We start from the raw sequence: 19,087 nt of genomic DNA, 5'->3' as shown, positions 1-19,087 counted from the left end.
CTGCACCATTATACATGTTCAATTCATACTGGTCCAAAAAGAAAAAACCCACTTGATAAACTGGATTTCACCGGTTTATTCACATTTGACCACATCCCCATTTATTTCTCTTAGATTAATCATCATTAGTCCATGACTTGATAACCTCGGGCACCTTCCTTACTTGTAAAGCCATTTAATAGTGACATTCAGCTACAGGATAATCCATTACCAGATCCATAGATGACACATTTCATGATGTCTTGGACCTTAGTAAAACACTTTTCTTCCTTGATCAAAGGGATAACCCCTTGGTCTTTGCATTATTATTATTATTAGAATAAATCCCTGTTCTGACCCTGCATTTATTTACTCACATTAGTAAACAATCAAAATCATATGTTTACAAAATTAACCATACTCATTTAGTGATAACTAACAGTGAATGATAGGCCTTTAATTAATAAAAATAACACCACCTTTTTATCATTTAACCAGGAGGAACCCAACCGAAATAATCTGCCTGGTAAGCAGTAAAGGAGTTGGTATCAAACAGTCTTTATGTTTTAGCTTCCCTTAAATGTTGTGTTGATTTATTATAATTATTATCATTACCACAATTCTTTTTTCTGAGGTAATGGTTGTTATATTAGTCTGGGCCCCCTCCCAGCCAAGTCCCAAGCCTTTTCTATAGGGCCCAGTTCCACAAGTTTGTAGCCATATTTTTAACATGAGCGTCGTTAGCTCAGTGCTCCCCATTGGAACATATTTCCAGAGGAGACCACTGATCTAACAGTCTCTTATATCATTGCTCTTCACCTGGATAATCTGGTGATACTCATGGAATATGTTAGGAAAGCAGTTTATTGAGCAAGATGGTTACTATTTATGGAAACATTAACTATAACTATAATCCATTAAGCTAAAATGTGTGATATAAAGATGATTTACATCCACATATGGATCTGTACATAGAGCAGTTATAGCCCTGATCTATTTTCCTCTCTTAACCAGGTACAACCTGTTGATTCTGGAAATACTATCTGCCAATAAGTACTGAATAAATCAAAACACCAATCCCTAAATATTAAACAATTATTTGCACTTCTTCTACAAAAAGCTGAGTTGTTTTGATAACTTGACTTTTATCTTTTAACCAGGTACCATCAGAAAACCCAGAGCAGAAACTAGACCTGGCTGTAACCATCTGCCAGGTAAGCACATCAGAAAGAGTGTCGTGGAGAATAAAAAATCACCCTATATTTTTTGCAGTGTAGCTTCTTTATAACACCAATAATACAATGTTTTTTCTTTCCCTTTCTTAACCAGGAGACTCCAGAAACTCCTGATGTCAACATTGAACAGGTAAGAAGAAATGCTATGGTTGTAATATCAAAAAATTTGTAAGGAAATATGAAACCCAGATTCACCTTGGGGTGACAATTTGTTAGGTGCCACCAACTTCAGCACTGGTGAGTCTGTGCATTCAAGTGGCTGAACTTCTGCAGGAGAAGCCTGGAGCTACTTCCATCTTCAAGCTGGTGTTACTGTAGCTCTATGGTTCCCTCAGTGACCACTATGAAATAAAAAATGTTTTCATGTCCCAAACCTTTTCGAAAGGGCCCAGTTCCACAAGTTTGTAGCCACATTTTTAACATGAGCGTCGTTAGCTCAGTGCTCCCCATTGGAACATATTTCCAGAGGAGACCACTGATCTAACAGTCTCTTATATCATTGCTCTTCACCTTTATAATCTGGTGATACTCATGGAAAATGTTGGGAAAGCATTTTATTGAGCAAGATGGTTACTATTAATGGAAACATGAGAGTTTAATATGATGGTTTGCAAACAGTTAACTATATTCCATTAGACCAAAATATCTGATATAAAGATTATTTACATCCACATATGGATCTGTACATAGAGCAGTTATAGACCTGATCTATTTTCCTCTTCTAACCAGGTACAACCTGTTGAGTACTGAATAAATCAGAACAGCAATCCCTAAATATTAATTATTTGCACTTCTTCTTCTCCAAAAAACTTAGTTGATAACTTGACTTTTATCTTTTAACCAGGAACCATCAGAAAAGCCAGAGCAGAAACTGGAGCTGGCTGTAACCATCTGCCAGGTAAGCACATCAGAAAGAGTGAGTCGTGGGAAAAAAAAACAAATCACCCTATATTTTATGCAAGATTGTAGTTTAGCTTCTTTATAACAGCAATAATACAATGTTTTTTTTATTTCCTTCTCTTAACCAGGAGACTCCAGAAACTCCTGATATCAACATCAATCAGGTAAGAAGAAATGCTATGGTCGTAATATATAAAAAATATTTCAAGGAAATATTTTGTTACAGTATTGAGCTGGGAAATTTTTTTTTAAAAATCGTTTTATTTTTTTTTGTCTTAAACAGGAGGAACAACAAGTCGAGCAGGACCAGGATCTAAGAGCTGATAGCAGCCCCTGCCACTCCCAGGTAAGAAGGATATAACCAATCGGTAACAAAGATTTATTTTTTAATAATGTCCGCGGGTTGAACTTGTAAATTAACATTTTCAAAATCTTTTTTTTCCCTTTTCTTAAACAGGAACAACAACAAGTGGAGCAGGAACAAGATCTGATAGCTGATAGCAGCCCCTGCCACTCCCAGGTAAGAAGGACATAACCAATGAGTAACAAAGATTTATTTTGTAATAATGTCCGCGGGTTGGACTTATAAAATAACATTTTGAAAACCTTTTTTTTTTCTTCAGGAAGAACAACAAGTGGAAGAACAACAAGTGGAGCAGGAGAAAGATCTGATAGATGATTGCAACCCCTGCCACTCCCAGGTAAGACAGACATAACCAATGGGTAACAAAGATTTATTTTTTAATAATGTCCGCGGGTTGAACTTATAAAATAACATTTTCAAAATCTTTTTTTTCCCTTTTCTTAAACAGGAACAACAACAAGTGGAGCAGGAACAAGATCTGAGAGCTGATAGCAGCCCCTGCCACTCCGAGGTAAGAAGGACATAACCAATGGTTAACAAAGATTTTATTTTGTAATAATGTCCGAGGGTTGAATTGATAAAATAACATTTTCAAAATCTTTTTTTCCCTTTTCTTAAACAGGAACAACAACAAGTGGAGCAGGAGCAAGATCTTATAGCTGATAGCAGCCCCTGCCACTCCCAGGTAAGAAGGACATAACCAATGAGTAATAAAGATTTATTTTGTAATAATGTCCGTGGGTTGAACTTATCAAATAACATTTACAAAATCTTTTTTTCCCTTTTCTTAAACAGGAACAACAACAAGTGGAGCAGGAACAAGATCTGATAGCTGATAGCAGCCCCTGCCACTCCGAGGTAAGAAGGACATAACCAATTGGTAACAAAGATTTATTATGTAATAATGCCCGCAGGTTGAACTTGTAAATTAACATTTTCAAAACCTTTTTTTTTCAGGAAAAACAACAAGTGGAAGAACAACAAGTGGAGCAGGAACAAGATCTGATAGCTGATAGCAGCCCCTGCCACTCCCTGGTAAGAAGGACATAACCAATGAGTAACAAAGATTTATTTTATAATAATGTCCGCGGGTTGAACTTATAAAATAACATAGAAAGACTTGAAGAGCCCCAATGTGACACCTATGAGGTAACCAACAATGAATTGTTCAGTGGCCCCAATGTATTTAAAAGAACATAGTTACATGCTTCATAAATAATCTCTATACCAATAACAATATTTACCGAAATTTATTACCAGCATAGGTGCTAAGTTGCCTATTCCAACCAATCACCATCTGTTATAAAAACTAGAAATGAAAATTTACAGGTTGTGTTGGCTTTTCTTTCTAGTGGGGCACCCTCCACAATTTTTAGCCTTTTTTTTTTAAACATGAGCTCTGTTAGCTTGATGCTTTCCCATTACAACATTGTCATATTCCCAGAGGAGAGTGCTGAACTAACAGCCTGTTTTACCGTTGCTCTTAACCAGGGTAATCTGTTGGCTCTTTCAATGTCATCTGCCAAGTAACTACCGAATAATTACAAATAAAACACCAATCCCTAAATATTACATCTACATTTTTTGCGCTTCTTCTTTAAAATGCTGTTGAGTTGATTTGATAACTTGACTTTTATCTCTTAACCAGGAACCATCAGAAACCCCTGACGATACCAACTGCCAGGAAAAACAAAAGCAAGAGCTGGATCTGGGCATGAACAACTGCCAGGTAAGAATAGGAGAGGAAGAGTAGGGGCAAATAAAAATCAACCTATATTTATGCATTTTAGCTTCTTAAAATGAGACCTGATACATTTCACAACACTTTTTTCGTCTCATTTCTTAACTAGTCTCCAAAAACACCTGACATTTAAGCACTCCAGGGTTCAGTTCATACAATAAAAATGTTCCCGCTAAAATTATAATTTTAGCACTTCCCAAAAACAATTGATCTGAGAAAACCTTTTTTGTCTTCCCCAGGAGAATCAGCTTGAAGTAAAGTTCCCGGTAAGCAGCTTTTAAACTGTATTTTGGAACACTAAACAACGCAAAAGCACAGCAAATGGTTTGACTTAAATATTCCAGCCCTCAGCCTTCTCCCCTAATACACCAGTCCCCAGCTCCCCTACACCTCCTGTTCTTCTCACATATTGGAAAGGTTGCACTATATTAATTCAGTTTTGTATTTATCATGTTTTTAATACAATGTTATGTTTTAGACGCCCAGGACATATCTGCAAATCCTGGAGCCAACAGGACAGGACAGCTACGGGATGAATTATACCGTAAGATATTTTATGGCTTAACTTGTGTCATGGTTTTGGGTAATTCTGTTGATTCTGCCGATTGGTTGTTCCCTCTAGAGTTTTTGTCCCTTCTGTGTTTTCCTTGTGCTTCTCAATCTGCCAATAAACCTTCCCATATCCACCCAGTATGTGTGTTTGCTTTCCCTAATGTTCCGACACAGTAATGATCAGACATTCATCGGCTACTTTTGTTGCAGGGTTGGCACCGTAAAGAACAACTGGATGTGTCCGTGACCATCGTAAAGGACATAGAGGTAATGAGTCTTGATAATAATAATTATTAGATACAAATAAACTTTTTTTATACCTGATTTTTAGTAGAAGGAGAACTTGTTAAATATATGGGATTTAAGAAATAAGAACAGAGAGAGGCAAACATATTGTGCAATTCTCATGTAGGGATATTACAAAACTGTCATTTTTCAGAACTACAAGTTAGGCTGGGGTATTTGAAATTGTAATTGTATCCATTGTACTGACTTTGCTTCTTTTGTTTGAAACTAGAAGAGAAAAGACATCCTTCAAGAAGTGGAAGTCCTTGAACTTATCAGAGGCCACGAAAATGTCATTGGCTACTATGGGGCTTATTACCAACGTGCCTCTGTAAAGAAGCCCCACTATGAAGGACTGTGGGTAAGGAAGTGTTTATTCAGGTTACAATTTATGCACCAACATGCCAATCAACAGCTCTAATACAAGCAAACATTTTGGATGCAAATATTATTCATTTTGGTAAGAAAGAGTCACGGTGCATGTGGATCACTTTGTTCTCAGTTGCACCTGATATTGTAGTTACACCCAGAATGCTTGTGTAGGTCTATTTCTGACTCACATCCACACAGCCTTTCCCCAGACTTCCTAATATAATTATAGACCACACAAATTTATGTGTCAAACGTTCTTTTTCTAGATTTCTATGGAGCGTTGGAATGGTGTAGCGGTGGAAGATCTAATCTACACCAGTGAGCAGTACTCCTTGCATGAAAGCTGGATAGCGTACATCTGCAAGGAGGTATTAAAGGTATGTCTCATGTGATACTCCTTGGCACTTTTCTGGCTAAATCTAGTTCAATTAAGAGCAGAAAAAATATTAATATATTTGCTTTATTCATTTCCCAGGGCCTGTGTCATCTGGAAAACAAAAAGGTCATCCATCACGACCTGCGGCCCCAGAACATTATCCTGACAACATCGGCAGATGTAAAGATCAGTAAGTGATGCTTAGAATCTGAAAAAAATGGATTTATCCATGTTTTTTATTGGATACATTTATAAATGAATATTACAATTCCTGCTTTTGTCATACAATTTCAGGTGATTTCAGCTCCGCCACCATCGGGGAAATGAGTCACAGTACGTCTGGGCGGATTCCATACCTGGCGCCAGAAGTACTGGCCAATTTTGGCAAGAAGACCATATGGTATAACTCTAAGGTATTGTGATATCTTCTCTCTCACTTTATATATAATGTATGGAGCTTACACGGGGTGCACTGCATGGACTTTTTCACTCACTTCACATGCCACTCTCATAACAGTGAATCCAAAGCTGTAAAGTGGTTTCTGTGACATGAGAGGGAGAAGCGAAGAGAGAAATTCTCAAATCTGAGTGCAGTGCACAGGAGTATTAGAAACCAACTCCACTTGACTCTTTATGGGGTTTTCCAGCTCAGCCTGGGGTCATTCTTTAGTGACATCACTTTACTCCTTCAAATGTTTTATATTAGTACAAAGGTCAGGTTTTGTATTGTACAGTGAAACCTTCATTTCACACCCTTTGGTTTTATTTCCCACATTTTACACATTTTTGTGTGTGGCCCCACTTTTATATGATGTATAATGAATTCCGCTGATTTTCAACTTTCATGGATTTTACACCATTTTTTCTAGCCCCCTGTAATACATAAAATGGGAGTTCCACTGTATTTTGTTACTGTGCATTCCAAATAGATAGAAAAAGGATTTAAATGATCCACCACTGGAATATTTTATATGCCCTGTGTAGTTTCTTATCTAATATTTGGCTTTTTTCTTATGTTTTAATACCTAGGCTGACATATGGTCCTTGGGAATATCAGCACTTCAAATGGCGGAAGGCTATTACCGTAAGTAAACCGCAGTGGGACTGTACGTTAGTACATAAAGAACAGTTTGTAGAAAAGTTAGAGGGCATTTACTGTATGTGTCATGCTGTAACACTGAATATTACTGAATATTAAAAACTAATGGGCTGAATTACACAAATTATAATTTTCCAGTTTGTGAATCCGTTATTTTTTCAGTGTGCTGGCAATCGAGAAAGTAAAACAAACTTTAGTAAATTTGAGTTTTTACAAAATTAGAAAAGGTTTGAATTTGAGTAAATCGCCCTCCAACTGTTGTGATTGTCAGTCATTATGTTCTTATGTTGTATTCTCTTACATCCCAGCATTCAGCAGATTTCCCCAGCAAAAACTCATGAAACGCATCATGCACGGACCTGCGCCAGTATTATTGTGGGACAAATGGTGAGTCATTTCAACTGAAACAGGAAAAGAGGGAGAGGTAGAGAGGGTGGGGAAATAAAGGGGAGATTGGTGGGAAATGAAAAGGTAATGAGGGGAGGGGGTGGGAATATTAAATGTGGGGAAAGAAGCAAGGGATTAGCTTTGGTGAGGGGTATATTAAGGTATTCAGGGCACATGGTTGTTTATTTAACATAAACAATTTTAATTTTGGCTTCTGTTTCTTTTTTCCAGGAGCGACAACTTCCATTCATTCGTCGGCCATTGCCTCCAGAAAGATCCAGCTTGGAGGCCGTCTGCTGGAAAGCTCTTATCACACCCCTTCATTTGTAAGATCTTTAATGAAAGGGGTGTGAAGAGCAATATCAAATGGCACCTGCAGTGAGAAGTAAGGGAACTGCTCATTCTCATTACAATTCACTTGATGTACAGACCATATCCACCTACTGCTCTTATTCTTACTATAGTCTCCGGCTTTACTACATATATTATAATTCTGTAACTAATGCCGCCCATTATATAAGGCTGAGATTGTATTAGGGCAGAGGGCACTGAATTAGGCCACATCTATAGAGAAATTTTATTATTAGTTGTAGTAGTTGACCTTTAAATCAGCAGCAAAGGGAATGGGATATAAATAATAGTAAATACATAAAGAAAAAGAACAAATTACAGAATTCTTATACAGACAACCCTTCTCCATGGCTAACACTGAGTATTCTCTCCTTAGGACTGAAGCACTGAAGTTCCAGAACATCATAGCAGCCATCGGGGGAGGGACGGGGGCACAACTGCAGGGCCCTTATGTCATCTTTGGGCCCTGCAGACTTGGGGCATGTTTACTAACATTGGAGATAGATAACTGGAGAGATTTCTGGAGATGTTGCCTGTGACAACCAATGTTAAACATGCCCCTTGGTCCCGATGGCGGCTAATTGACAACAGCGACTGAATATATATACATTATAAAAAACAATAAACATCTTAAAATATCATTGATCTCTGTTGTATTTTTTTTAATAGGGGGACATCCCTAATAACCTCCAATCCCACTGTTGGCTCATATCCATGTTCCTTTAAATGACTTGTTAGGGAATTGGGCATAGCCCACATCTACCTCAACAAAATCCCATAAACAGTCTTTCTGTGCTGGTTTTATTCATCCTGTTCCTGCTGGTAATTCCCATGTTCTCTTCATTTTATCTTGGTAGTCTTCTATTAATATCTATTCTTGCAGCAAGCAAATAGTGGCTAATACCATTATTAGTGCTACAAGCACTGGTGCAGTGTGCCAGGCTAAATGTCTGCAATGTTAGAATCCTTCTAGAGCTCTATAAGAGATGTTTAGTGATGGGCGAACTGTTTCACTTCGCCAAAAAAATTGTGAATTCACGTTTCTGTGGCCTTAGATGAAAATTCCTAATTTAAATAGATGCCCATGTTCTTGTCATATGAATGTCTTTTAGGGGATTGCCTATTATTGTACCCTGAGAGGATGTAATATTTGAGACTGGTGGGTTCTTTAAAAGTGGTTTATTAAAAGGTTAGTACATCCCCTTGTTTAACATGAGTGTAATTAATCTGGCTTGTATTGAAATACTATTGTGCTTATTCTTAAATCACACAAATATCTGTGATATTTGTTATTTCTTCAGCTAAAAAGGGCAAATGGGAGAACTAAAGTTACCCCATGTTTGATGCTTGCGAGGTAGATAATTAGATTATTATACAATTCCATCCATGCACCCTTTGTCATGACTGTTTGGTTAGCAAGCGTATATTATAAGATAGTAAATTAGTTTGAAAAAAAAAAGACACACGCCCATCAAGTTCAACCTTTAACTTTGTACCTGCCTAACTGTCAGTTGATCCAGAGGAAGGCAAAAAACCCCATCTGAAGCCTCTCCAATTTGCCTCAGAGGGGGGAAAATTCAGACCAGTCCCTGGATCAACTTGTACTATGAGCTATCTCCCATAACCCTGTATTCCCTCACTTGCTAAACACTATCCCATATGGATCCCATACCAGTAATTTAGAGCTTTCTGGATAGCAGATTCCAGATAAGGCTTTATATATAAATATACTGCACTTAATTGTACCACAATGTCCACTGTTTGTCACTAAAGTTGTCATTTATAGTAATAACAGTAGCACAGTTGAAAGGGACATGTCCAACCACTTTGATATAGTTGTGGCAAGTGCCACTCTCTCCAGCCGGCCTCTTTTGTTGAATTGGGAGCAAATATGGCAATTGATGCTGTACAGCCGTAACTTCAGGGTTCCCATATTTGGTTGCAGGAGGTGCAGCAGACCTGCGACAAAAGAATCACGGGTGAATGTCAGTTTAATATGAAGCAGCAGAAGCACTCAGAGCATGGCTGCGGTGAATCCAGAATTGTGGGGAAAACTCAGAATTGTGGATAAAAACATGTCGATTTGAGTCTCAAAATTAAATTTTGCTCATCATGTTCATAAATGGCTCTTTATGATACAGCACCAGGCTGTTATTGTAGATAACCAGGTGTACTCCTGCCTCTAGAGCTGGAGGCACCATTATCATTTTTAAAAACCCAGAAAGTTTTATTTCAATCTTATAACAATACAAAATCTACAATTGCAATCACACAACCACCCATATTTAAAGCAATGATCATAAGTTTGCTTCTTATTTTACCTTTTGCCTATAGTGTTGCTTATGCTTCTTCCAAAAATGCACTTTTTTTAAAGGCAGGATTCACCTTTAAATTACCTTTTAGGGAGTTATTTACTAAAATCCAAATTTATTTGAATATTCTATTTAAAAAACCACAAGCAAACTCCCATGCCTGATTTTACCTTATTTATTAATAAAATAACTCAAATTAATCAGATTGGGAAAAATCGAGTGAAAATCCAACTCACCCAATTTTTTTTTCTGACTTTTTTCCCAAATCACTGAATTTTTTCTGGGTTTTCGTCCCAAAACCCCAAATTTTACAGATTATCAGGCTAAACCCGGCACAACAACAATATCTTCACATATAAGAGGGGGATGGTGGTTAGCACAGCTTTTCCAAATGGTATGCGTCCAATTCCTTAATAGTTGCTCTGTGCTGCAACTACAACAATATCTTCACGTTTGTATAGGTGTCTCTCCAATAGAATTATACAGGATCTCGACAGGTCTGAGAAGGTGGATTTTCTGATTCAGGCTTTTTGCAGCATCGGAGAAAAATAAATAAAAAAACATGTGAGTTTTTGCCCTAAAAAGCCCAACCAGATAAAATACAAGGTTTAGTAAATAACCCCCTTTGGGGCAAATTCACTAACCTCTGAAAATTCGCCAGCGACGGCTTCACTCACAGCGATTTGCCAGGACAACGCTAATTCACTAAAATCTGAAGTTGCTTCCAGGGTGCTGAACGCTGGTGAAGTTGCGCTAGCGTTGCCTAATTTGCATATGGTGGGAAGTTAAAGTTTAATGGACGTATATGTTGCAGCAAATACATTACACTACACAAGCCGAGGGAACCTTAATAAAATAAAGTTGTTATATTGCCCTACACATGAGCCCAGTGTATAGTTTATGTGTCACATAGTAACATAGTAAGTAAGGTTGAAAAAAACACACATGTCCATCGAGTTCATCTTTTTTTTTTTATTAACTACCTATCTGCCAGTTGATCCAGAGGAAGGCAAAAAAAAACCCCATCTGAAGCCTCTCCAATTTGCCTTAGAGGGGGAAAAATTCCTTCCTGACTCCAAAATGGACTAGTCCCTGGATCAACTTGGACTATGAGCTATTTCCCATAACCCTGTATTCCCTTTCTTGCTAAAAAGCCATCCAACCCCTTCTTAAATCTATCTAATGTATCAGCCTGTACCACTGATTCAGGGAGAGAATTCCACATCTTCACAGCTCTCACTGTAAAAAACCCCTTCCGAATATTTAGGCGGAACCTCTTTTCTTCTAATCGGAATGGGTGACCTCGTGTCAGCTGGAAAGACTACTGGTAAATAAAGCATTAGAGAGATTATTATATGATCCCCTTATATATTTATACATAGTCATCATATCACCCCTTAAGCGCCTCTTCTCCAGTGTGAACATCCCCAATTTGGCCAGTCTTTCCTCATAGCTAATATTTTCAAAACCTTTTACCAGCTTAGTTGCCCTTCTCTGTACCCTCTCTAATACAATAATGTCCTGTTTGAGTGATGGAGACCAAAACTGTACGGCATATTCTAGATGGGGCCTTACCAGTGCTCTATACAGTGGAAGAATGACCCCCTCCTCCCTTGACTCTCTGCCCCATTTAATACAGCTCAAGACCTTATTTGCCCTTGATGCTGCTGACTGGCATTGCTTCCTACAGCCAAGTTTATCATCTACAAGGACTCCAAGGTCCTTTTCCATAATGGATTTTCCTAGTGCAGTCCCATTAAGGGTATAAGTGGATATTTTTACATCCCAGGTGCATGACTTTACCTTTATCAACATTGAATCTCATTTGCCACTTAGCTGCCCAGATTGACAGTTTGTCAAGATCCTGTTGCAAGTGTCACATCCTGGATGGAATTAATTGGGCTGGATAATTTTGTGTCATCTGCAAACACTGATACATTACTTACAACACCCTCCCCTAAGTCATTAATGAACAAGTTAAATAAAAGTGGACCCAATACTGAGCCCTGGGGGACCCCACTAAGAACCTTACTCCAAGTAGAGAATGTCCCATTAACAACCACCCTCTGTACCTGATCCTGTAGCCAGTTTCCTATCCACGTGCAAACGACTTCATTAAGCCCAACAGACCTTAGTTTATAAAGCAGTCGTTTGTGGGGCACAGTATCAAACGCTTTGGCAAAATCCAAATAGATCACATCTACTGCCCCCCACTATCCAGAATCTTACTTACCACATCATAAAATGCAATCAAATTCGTCTGACATGACCTATCCTTCATAAAGCCATGCTGATTGTTGCTCATAATGCCATTCATTAGGACAAAATTTTGAATGTGATCCCTTAACAAGCCTTCAAATAATTTGCCCACCACAGATGTCAAATTTACTGGCCTATAATTGCCAGGCTGAGATCGTAATCCCTTTTTAAAGGATTACGAGGAAATGTAGGGGGGAAGCTGGTTACCCAAAAAATATTTACACTATTTTGCAGCCTTAAAAAAAGGAAAAGACGCCAGTGTTTTTTGGGACTTAGAAAAATTTTCAACTATTCTTTGAGGAAGTCCTATCTACTCTATTGCACTTCGCCTGGTCTGAGGTGGTGAAGGCAAGTCTGGCGCAAGAGGTAACGTTCAGTAAAATCCACATCTTAGTGAATTTGCGTAGTTACTTCCATGCGCCAGAGCAGAAAAACAGCTCTCGAGGTCCTGTATAAGTCAATGGGGAAGGTCTCAGTGTCTGCGCTGATGTCTGTATCGATATCCGATGAGGTTGAGGTTTCTGCGCAAAAAAACATAGTTTTTTTGGCAAAACTCTGAAAAATTCTGAGTTTTCAGGGAAAGCTCAGAGGTTTGTCCGACCCTATTTTTTAGGGATTTTTTCTTCCAAAATAAGGTCCATTCAGGCAATCAGAAACAAGATTCAAATATTTTTTATGGTGTAATTAAAGTTCATTTTGCTTGACTAACATAATAAAATAGGATTTGGATTATGTTTTTTGGGTGACGGGTCCCCTTTAAAGGAAAGTCCAACACAAGGAGCTGGAAGAAATTTCTAGACATTATTGTTCCCAATCATTCCAACAGCTAAGGGGCCAGAAACACAATAAAGTGAAGAATGGTTGCTTCTAAACAGTGCAAACAGTGAAATGTTATTCTTTGGAACAATTGTCAGTTATACCCCTTTATAATAAAATCCTCCTTGTCTGTAAATCTGAGCCATAAGGCAAACATGAGGACATTTATCTTTAGACTGTTATGGATTACTATAATATAGAAATACTTGTGTATTTTGGGCTATAGTATAAAATAAAATGTTTCCGCTTTAATAAGGACAATAAGACTTAAGCACTGTTCTATAGAAAACAAGAGAATTTTATAGAGCTGTTAGCATAGCAACCTGTCGAGAACTCATTGCTGCATCTTAAGAGGTATTGAAAGAAACTCAAATCCTTATGTGACTCAATTAACCATAATCTAATGTTGCTCAGTTCTCTCCTGTAACAAGCCCTCTCACCTTCATATCTGTCTCTAATTTGAGAAGCCCTAAAATAATTTGAGTATTAGGTCATTTTCCCCTTTTAAATGGCATTTAACATTCTAGGGGGTTATTTATCAAGCTCTGAATATCCAAACCTCAAATAATAAAAAAAAACGATGAATTTGTTCGAGATTTTTTAAAGTCCAATGGTCTAAAAACTCTAAATCACAAACCCCGGCATCTAAAAGCTCTCGAGGTCCTGTATAAGTCAATGGAAAAGATCTCAGTGTCTGCGCTGATGTCTGTACCGATATCTGATGAGTTTGTGGTTTCTCCGCAAATAATCGTAGTTTTTGCGCAAAACTCCGAACAATTCACAGTTTTCAGGGAAAACTCCGAAGTTTGTCCGACCCTATTTTTTCTGGCTTTTTTCTTCATAAATAAGGTCCATTCCAGCAATCGGAGTTGCTCAGATTTCTAACTTAGAAATACTGAGATAAATGTTTTACATTTTTATTTTAATTACTTACATTTTTTAATTTATTTAAAGGGGTGGTTCAACTTTAACTTTTAGTTAATTATGGAATGGGTAAATCTAAGCAACTTTTCAAAAGACTTTCTTTTTTAATAGATTTTTTTATTATTTGCCTTTTTCTTTTGACTGTTTTCCAGCTTTCAAATGGGGGTCACTGACCCCATCTAAAAAACAAATGCTCTGTAAGGCTACAAATGTATTGTTTTTTTATTACTAATCTTTCTATTCAGACCCTCTTTTATTCACATTACAATTTCTTATTCAAATCAATGCATGGTTGCTAGGGTAATTTGGACCCTAGTAACCAGATGGCTGAAATTGCAAACTGGAGAGCTGCTAAATAACTACAAGTAATAAAAATTGAAAACCAATTGTAAATTGTCTCAGAATATCACTCTCTACATCATACTAAAAGTAATTTAAAGGTGAACAACCCCTTTAATAAAGTTAAGATAAAACATTCATTGCAGCATTACTGCTGTAGATTTAAATCTATAAATATATGGAACGTCTAATGGGGTACAGGAGAGGCAATGGTTTCATAGACATATTAGTTAAGAAGGAACAGCTTTCCCTTGCCAAGAGAGAAGAAACCTGGCATACTAGAAAAGCAACCTAAGGCCACCATGCAATATCTATTCTTCCCTAGAACATAGGGGCAAATTTACTTACCTCCGTAGATGCGGCAGCGTTGTCTTCGCCACACTTCGCCGAACTGTGCCAGGCGTAGATTCGCTAGGAAATCGAAATTCGAAGCTCCGCACAAGTTACCGATCGTTTCCGAAGTTGCGCTAGCGAAGTTACGATGAGCGGTCCGAAGTTGCGCTAGTGAAGGCTAATTTACATACGCCGCCAAATTTGAATTTCAATGAATGTGTATGTAGCAGCGCATACAGAATACTACACAAGCCCAGGGAAACTTAATAAAAGTTCATTTAGGTGTTCTAATGCGCTACACATGTGCCCACAGTATAGTTAATGTGCCACAAATGTAGGGGGGAAGGTGGGCACCCTAAAAAGAATTTTGATCTTTTTCAGCCTATCACCCGTATTTTCACCCCCTGCAACTTTGCCAGCGTTAGGGTGCGGGGTTGCGCTAAGCTATCGGCATCGCTGCCAAATTTTTGCCAGGGTGACTGATAGTAAATTTGTGAAGTTGCAAAATGACTTCACGCTGGCGAATTTTCGCCAGCATTAGTCACTTCGCCCTTTAGTAAATTTGCCCCATAGTGTCATATTGATAATGATGATGTCATCTTGTCAGTCTCCAGCTGGCATATACTGGGCATTCTACTAAATGGCCTGTACAGACTAATTTAACCATCCTTGTTCTCTTACATCTCAGCTTCAGCATGTGCCATTGAGTTCCAGTTCGCCTCTGAATAAGCATGATTGTGAAACGCGTCAGGCATGATGGCATCTCCTAGCACTTGGGAAGGAACTCATGGAAGAGAGGAGCACAGACATTTAATCTTTATCTTCACCACTAGAGGATCCAAAGTATTGAGAGAGAAGCAGAGTATTTCGGGTGGAAAGAGAGATTCTGATACGCTAATACCCAAGAGGGGGACCTGTGAGTACCCATCTAAATATGCTTAATGGATTTAGGTTGTGGTCTACTTGATTTTAAACCGTGCAGTCTCCTGGGACTATTGGGAATCATTTAGTGTTCTCACACATATATGGTGTATCAATGAAGCACAAAATAAATATATGAAATCCATTATCCGGAAAGCCAGTATCTAGAAAGCTCTGAATTATGGGAAGGCCTTCTCCCATAGACTCTATTTTAATCAAATAATCCAAATTTGTTAAAAAACGATGCAAACATTTTGGGGATCCAAATAGGCCCCATCAATTAACAACAAAAACACAACAGAACATCTTCACTTTTCCCTTAATTTTCTTTCAATTTGATTTTGACCTTGACTGAGCTTGGTATATAAACCAACTTTCATTGGAAAAAAATTATGTTTTAGCATAAATTCAAATAAAAAGGTTTCATCTCCAGTGCTGTAACCACAAAATTCAATATTGTTTAGTTTTAATGAATGAATGAATGAATAATTCGTTAATTTGCTAAATAAATAAATAAAAAGTGCATTGTATTTAGAGTCCATTATTACAATTGGCATTGGAAAACTATACAGCTTTTTATACTAGGGATGCACCAATTTCACTATTTTGGATTTGGCCTAACCCCCGAATCCTAATTTCCATATGCAAATTAGGGGTAGGAAGGGGAAAACATTTTTTACTTCCTTTTGTGACTAAAAGTCACACAATTTCCCACCTGCCCCTAATTTGCAAATTTGTATTCGATTTGACCCAGGCAGAAGGATTCGGCTGAATCCTGCTAAAAAAGGCTTAATCCTGGCCGAATCCTGGATTTGGTGCATCTTTGAAACACTTTGAAGCAGATTTATTAAGGGTTGAATAGTAAATTTGAATTTTCAAATAATATTTTTGTGTCAAAATTCACACATCACAAATTCAAATTTTAATCTCCCAATTCAAATGTAAATTCAGATGTGAGATTTATCATACCTCGATCCATGGAAACAGTTCTAATTTGAATATTCACCACCTAAAACCTGCCGAGTTCATTTACAAGTCAATGGCAGACGTCCGTTAATCCGTCTGAATATGTCAATAGCCTTCCTGACATTCAAGTTTTTTCGGAGGAAAATTCGATTTAAGTTTCGTATTCGATTTGAATACAAAATACATTTTCGGATTGCTCCTATTCGATCGAATTTCTTTTTTAAATAACCTCTGATTCAAGTTGTGAGTACATTTGAATTTATTACAGTAAAAAAAATTCACATCAATTAAATGAATCTGCCCATTTATGTATATAGTGTGTTGTTGGCACACACAATTTTTGTCTCTGCACGCAATTTGCATAGAAGAGGAAGATTTTAATAGGTGATAAACAGATGATTCCTTAGCTGGGCCAAGTAGAAGGTGGGTCTAAGGCAAGCTGCCAATCACACGCCAGCAATCAGTCAGGGGACAAGAAGCCAATCTGGCAATTGCATTTTGCGATCCTCCAGGACCCTGAACTAGTGTTGGAAATAGAGGTACATGTTTAGCACCCCACTCCCACCCAGTATTGCTTAGCAGTCTTGCACTTTGTCCAGAATCTTCATAAGTGACCCCCATTTCAGTTATGAATAAATATTCATGTCCCACTTCTCCTTCCATCCCTCCGAATTTACCACACTTGGGGCAGATTTACATAGGGTCGAATATCGAGGGTTAATTAACCCTCAATATTCGACTGTTGAAGTTAAATCCTTCGAATATCGAAGTCAAAGGATTTTCCGCAATTAGCACGATTGAACGAAAAATTGTTCGAATCAAACGATTTGATGGATTTTAATCCATCGATCGAACGATTTTTCTACGACCAAAAAAAGCTTAGAAACCCTATGGGGACCTTCCCCATAGGCTAACATTGAGGTTTGGTAGGTTTTAGGTGGCGAAGTAGGGGGTCGAAGTTTTTTTTAAAGAGACAGTTCTTCGACTATCGAATGGTCAAATAGTCAAACGATTTTTAGTTCGAATCGTTTGATTCGAAGTTGTAATCGAAGGTCAAAGTAGCCAATTCAATGGTCGAAGTAGCCAAAAAAAAAACGTCGCAATTTGAAGTTTTTTGCATTCGAATCCTTCACTCGAGCTAAGTAAATGTGCCCCATGGTGTTTATAATATAAATGGAACCAGTCATATACGTTCCCTGTTTACTTTTGCAAACCGGCAGCACTTGGGATGGTATTTGGCACTACAACCCCTATATTATTAAATTCCAGCAGTAAAATGCTAATAGAGCGCACAGTCACAAGACGTTAACAGAATCAATTGCTTGTAAGCTTATAATTATAAAGAGATTTGGGGGAATGTAATAAAAGTCGGTAAAGGAAAAACTATTCGCTATGTGAAAAGTTATACCTTTGTGTGAACAAATTTTGCTTTGCGTGAATTTAATGTTGCTTTTGCGAAACCAGGAAACTATTTAGCGGCCATGTCCATCAGGGGAAGAAAGTTTGCAAATGTTCTAGTTTAAGCCAATACCCAGTAAATGTAATAAAACTCTTATGTTTGCTCCACAAGATTACGTCACCTTCAAGCACTTTTTAAAAGTGCGCAATTTAAATTCTCTATACGATAACAGTTTGAGGAAGAATATTACATTGCGAGATGTGATTTTTTTTTTTATTGGTGCAAATTGTTTTTCTCTTTGCGACTTTTATTACATTCCCCCAATTGAGTATTGACCCAAAATTAAAATAAGTATTAAAAGGAATTCTGTCATGAATTTTATGGTCTCGTTTTTATTCCTAAATCACACTGCACATAATTCACCAAATAAAATTTCATTCCTGAACCAGCAAGTGTATTTTTTTTAGTTGTAATATTGGTGTGTAGCTGCATCTCAGGTCATTTTGCCTGGTCATGTGCTTTCAGAAAGAGCCAGCACTTTAGGATGGAACTGCTTTCTGACAGGCTGTTGTTTCTCCTACTCAATGTAACTGAATGTGTCTCAGTGGGACCTGGATTTTACTATTGAGTTGTTATTAGATCTAACAGGCAGCTGTCATCTGGTTACCTTCCCATTGTTATGCTGATGGGCTGTTGGGGGGGGAAGGGAGGATAATACTTTCAGTACAGCAGTAAAGAGTGACTGAAGTTTATCACAAGTTGAGCACAAGTCACATGACCGTGGGCAGCTGGGAAACTGACAATATATCTAGCCCCATGTCAGATTTCAAAATTAAATTAAAATTTTGAAAAACAGATTTCAGTGCAGAATTCTGCTGGATCAGCACTATTAACTGATGCATTAAAAAAAACATGTTTTCCCATGACAGTATCCCTTTAATTAAAGAAAATGATTCTAGCAGCAAAGAAAAGAGTGACAAAATCACAGCATGGTGAGGGGGTTATTAATGTTACCATTTATTCACATTTAATGTGCGACACACTAGTGGTACAACCTGTGCTCTGTGCCCTGTGTTGGATTACAGTTCAGAGCAAAGTAAAGTGCGCAGCAAATTCGTAATTTTTTTAAAATTCTGATTCTATAAAAAAAAAAAATCATGAATTTTTCGTGATTTTT

General features: G+C 37.7%; 1 protein-coding gene across 1 annotated transcript; it reads left to right on the top strand.

Moving 5' to 3' along the window:
* Positions 1–819: 819 nt before the first annotated feature.
* On the top strand, positions 820–8,211 carry LOC121399747 (serine/threonine-protein kinase mig-15-like). The gene is made up of 18 exons (XM_041581305.1): positions 820–828; positions 1,140–1,193; positions 1,309–1,344; positions 2,059–2,112; positions 2,243–2,278; positions 2,398–2,460; positions 4,127–4,207; positions 4,459–4,485; positions 4,698–4,763; positions 4,982–5,038; positions 5,289–5,417; positions 5,695–5,805; positions 5,904–5,994; positions 6,099–6,217; positions 6,834–6,888; positions 7,212–7,290; positions 7,522–7,675; positions 8,018–8,211. The coding sequence occupies exons 1-17, from the start codon at positions 820–822 to the stop codon at positions 7,670–7,672; spliced, it is 1,218 nt and encodes a 405-aa protein (XP_041437239.1). The 3' UTR covers positions 7,673–7,675; positions 8,018–8,211.
* The last annotated feature ends 10,876 nt before the right edge of the window (positions 8,212–19,087 follow it).

This window comes from Xenopus laevis, chromosome 2L (genome assembly GCF_017654675.1).
Source record: "Xenopus laevis strain J_2021 chromosome 2L, Xenopus_laevis_v10.1, whole genome shotgun sequence".
Lineage (NCBI taxonomy): Eukaryota > Metazoa > Chordata > Amphibia > Anura > Pipidae > Xenopus > Xenopus laevis.
This window is presented reverse-complemented; position numbering and strand designations above follow the sequence as displayed.

What these genes read in the sequence shown, in the direction of transcription:
- LOC121399747 (XM_041581305.1), top strand. An exon ending in CTGATATCAACATCAATCAG is followed by an intron (nt 2,279 to 2,397) that starts GTAAGAAGAAAT and finishes TGTCTTAAACAG; the next exon opens with GAGGAACAACAAGTCGAGCA. An exon ending in TCTGCAAGGAGGTATTAAAG is followed by an intron (nt 5,806 to 5,903) that starts GTATGTCTCATG and finishes TTCATTTCCCAG; the next exon opens with GGCCTGTGTCATCTGGAAAA.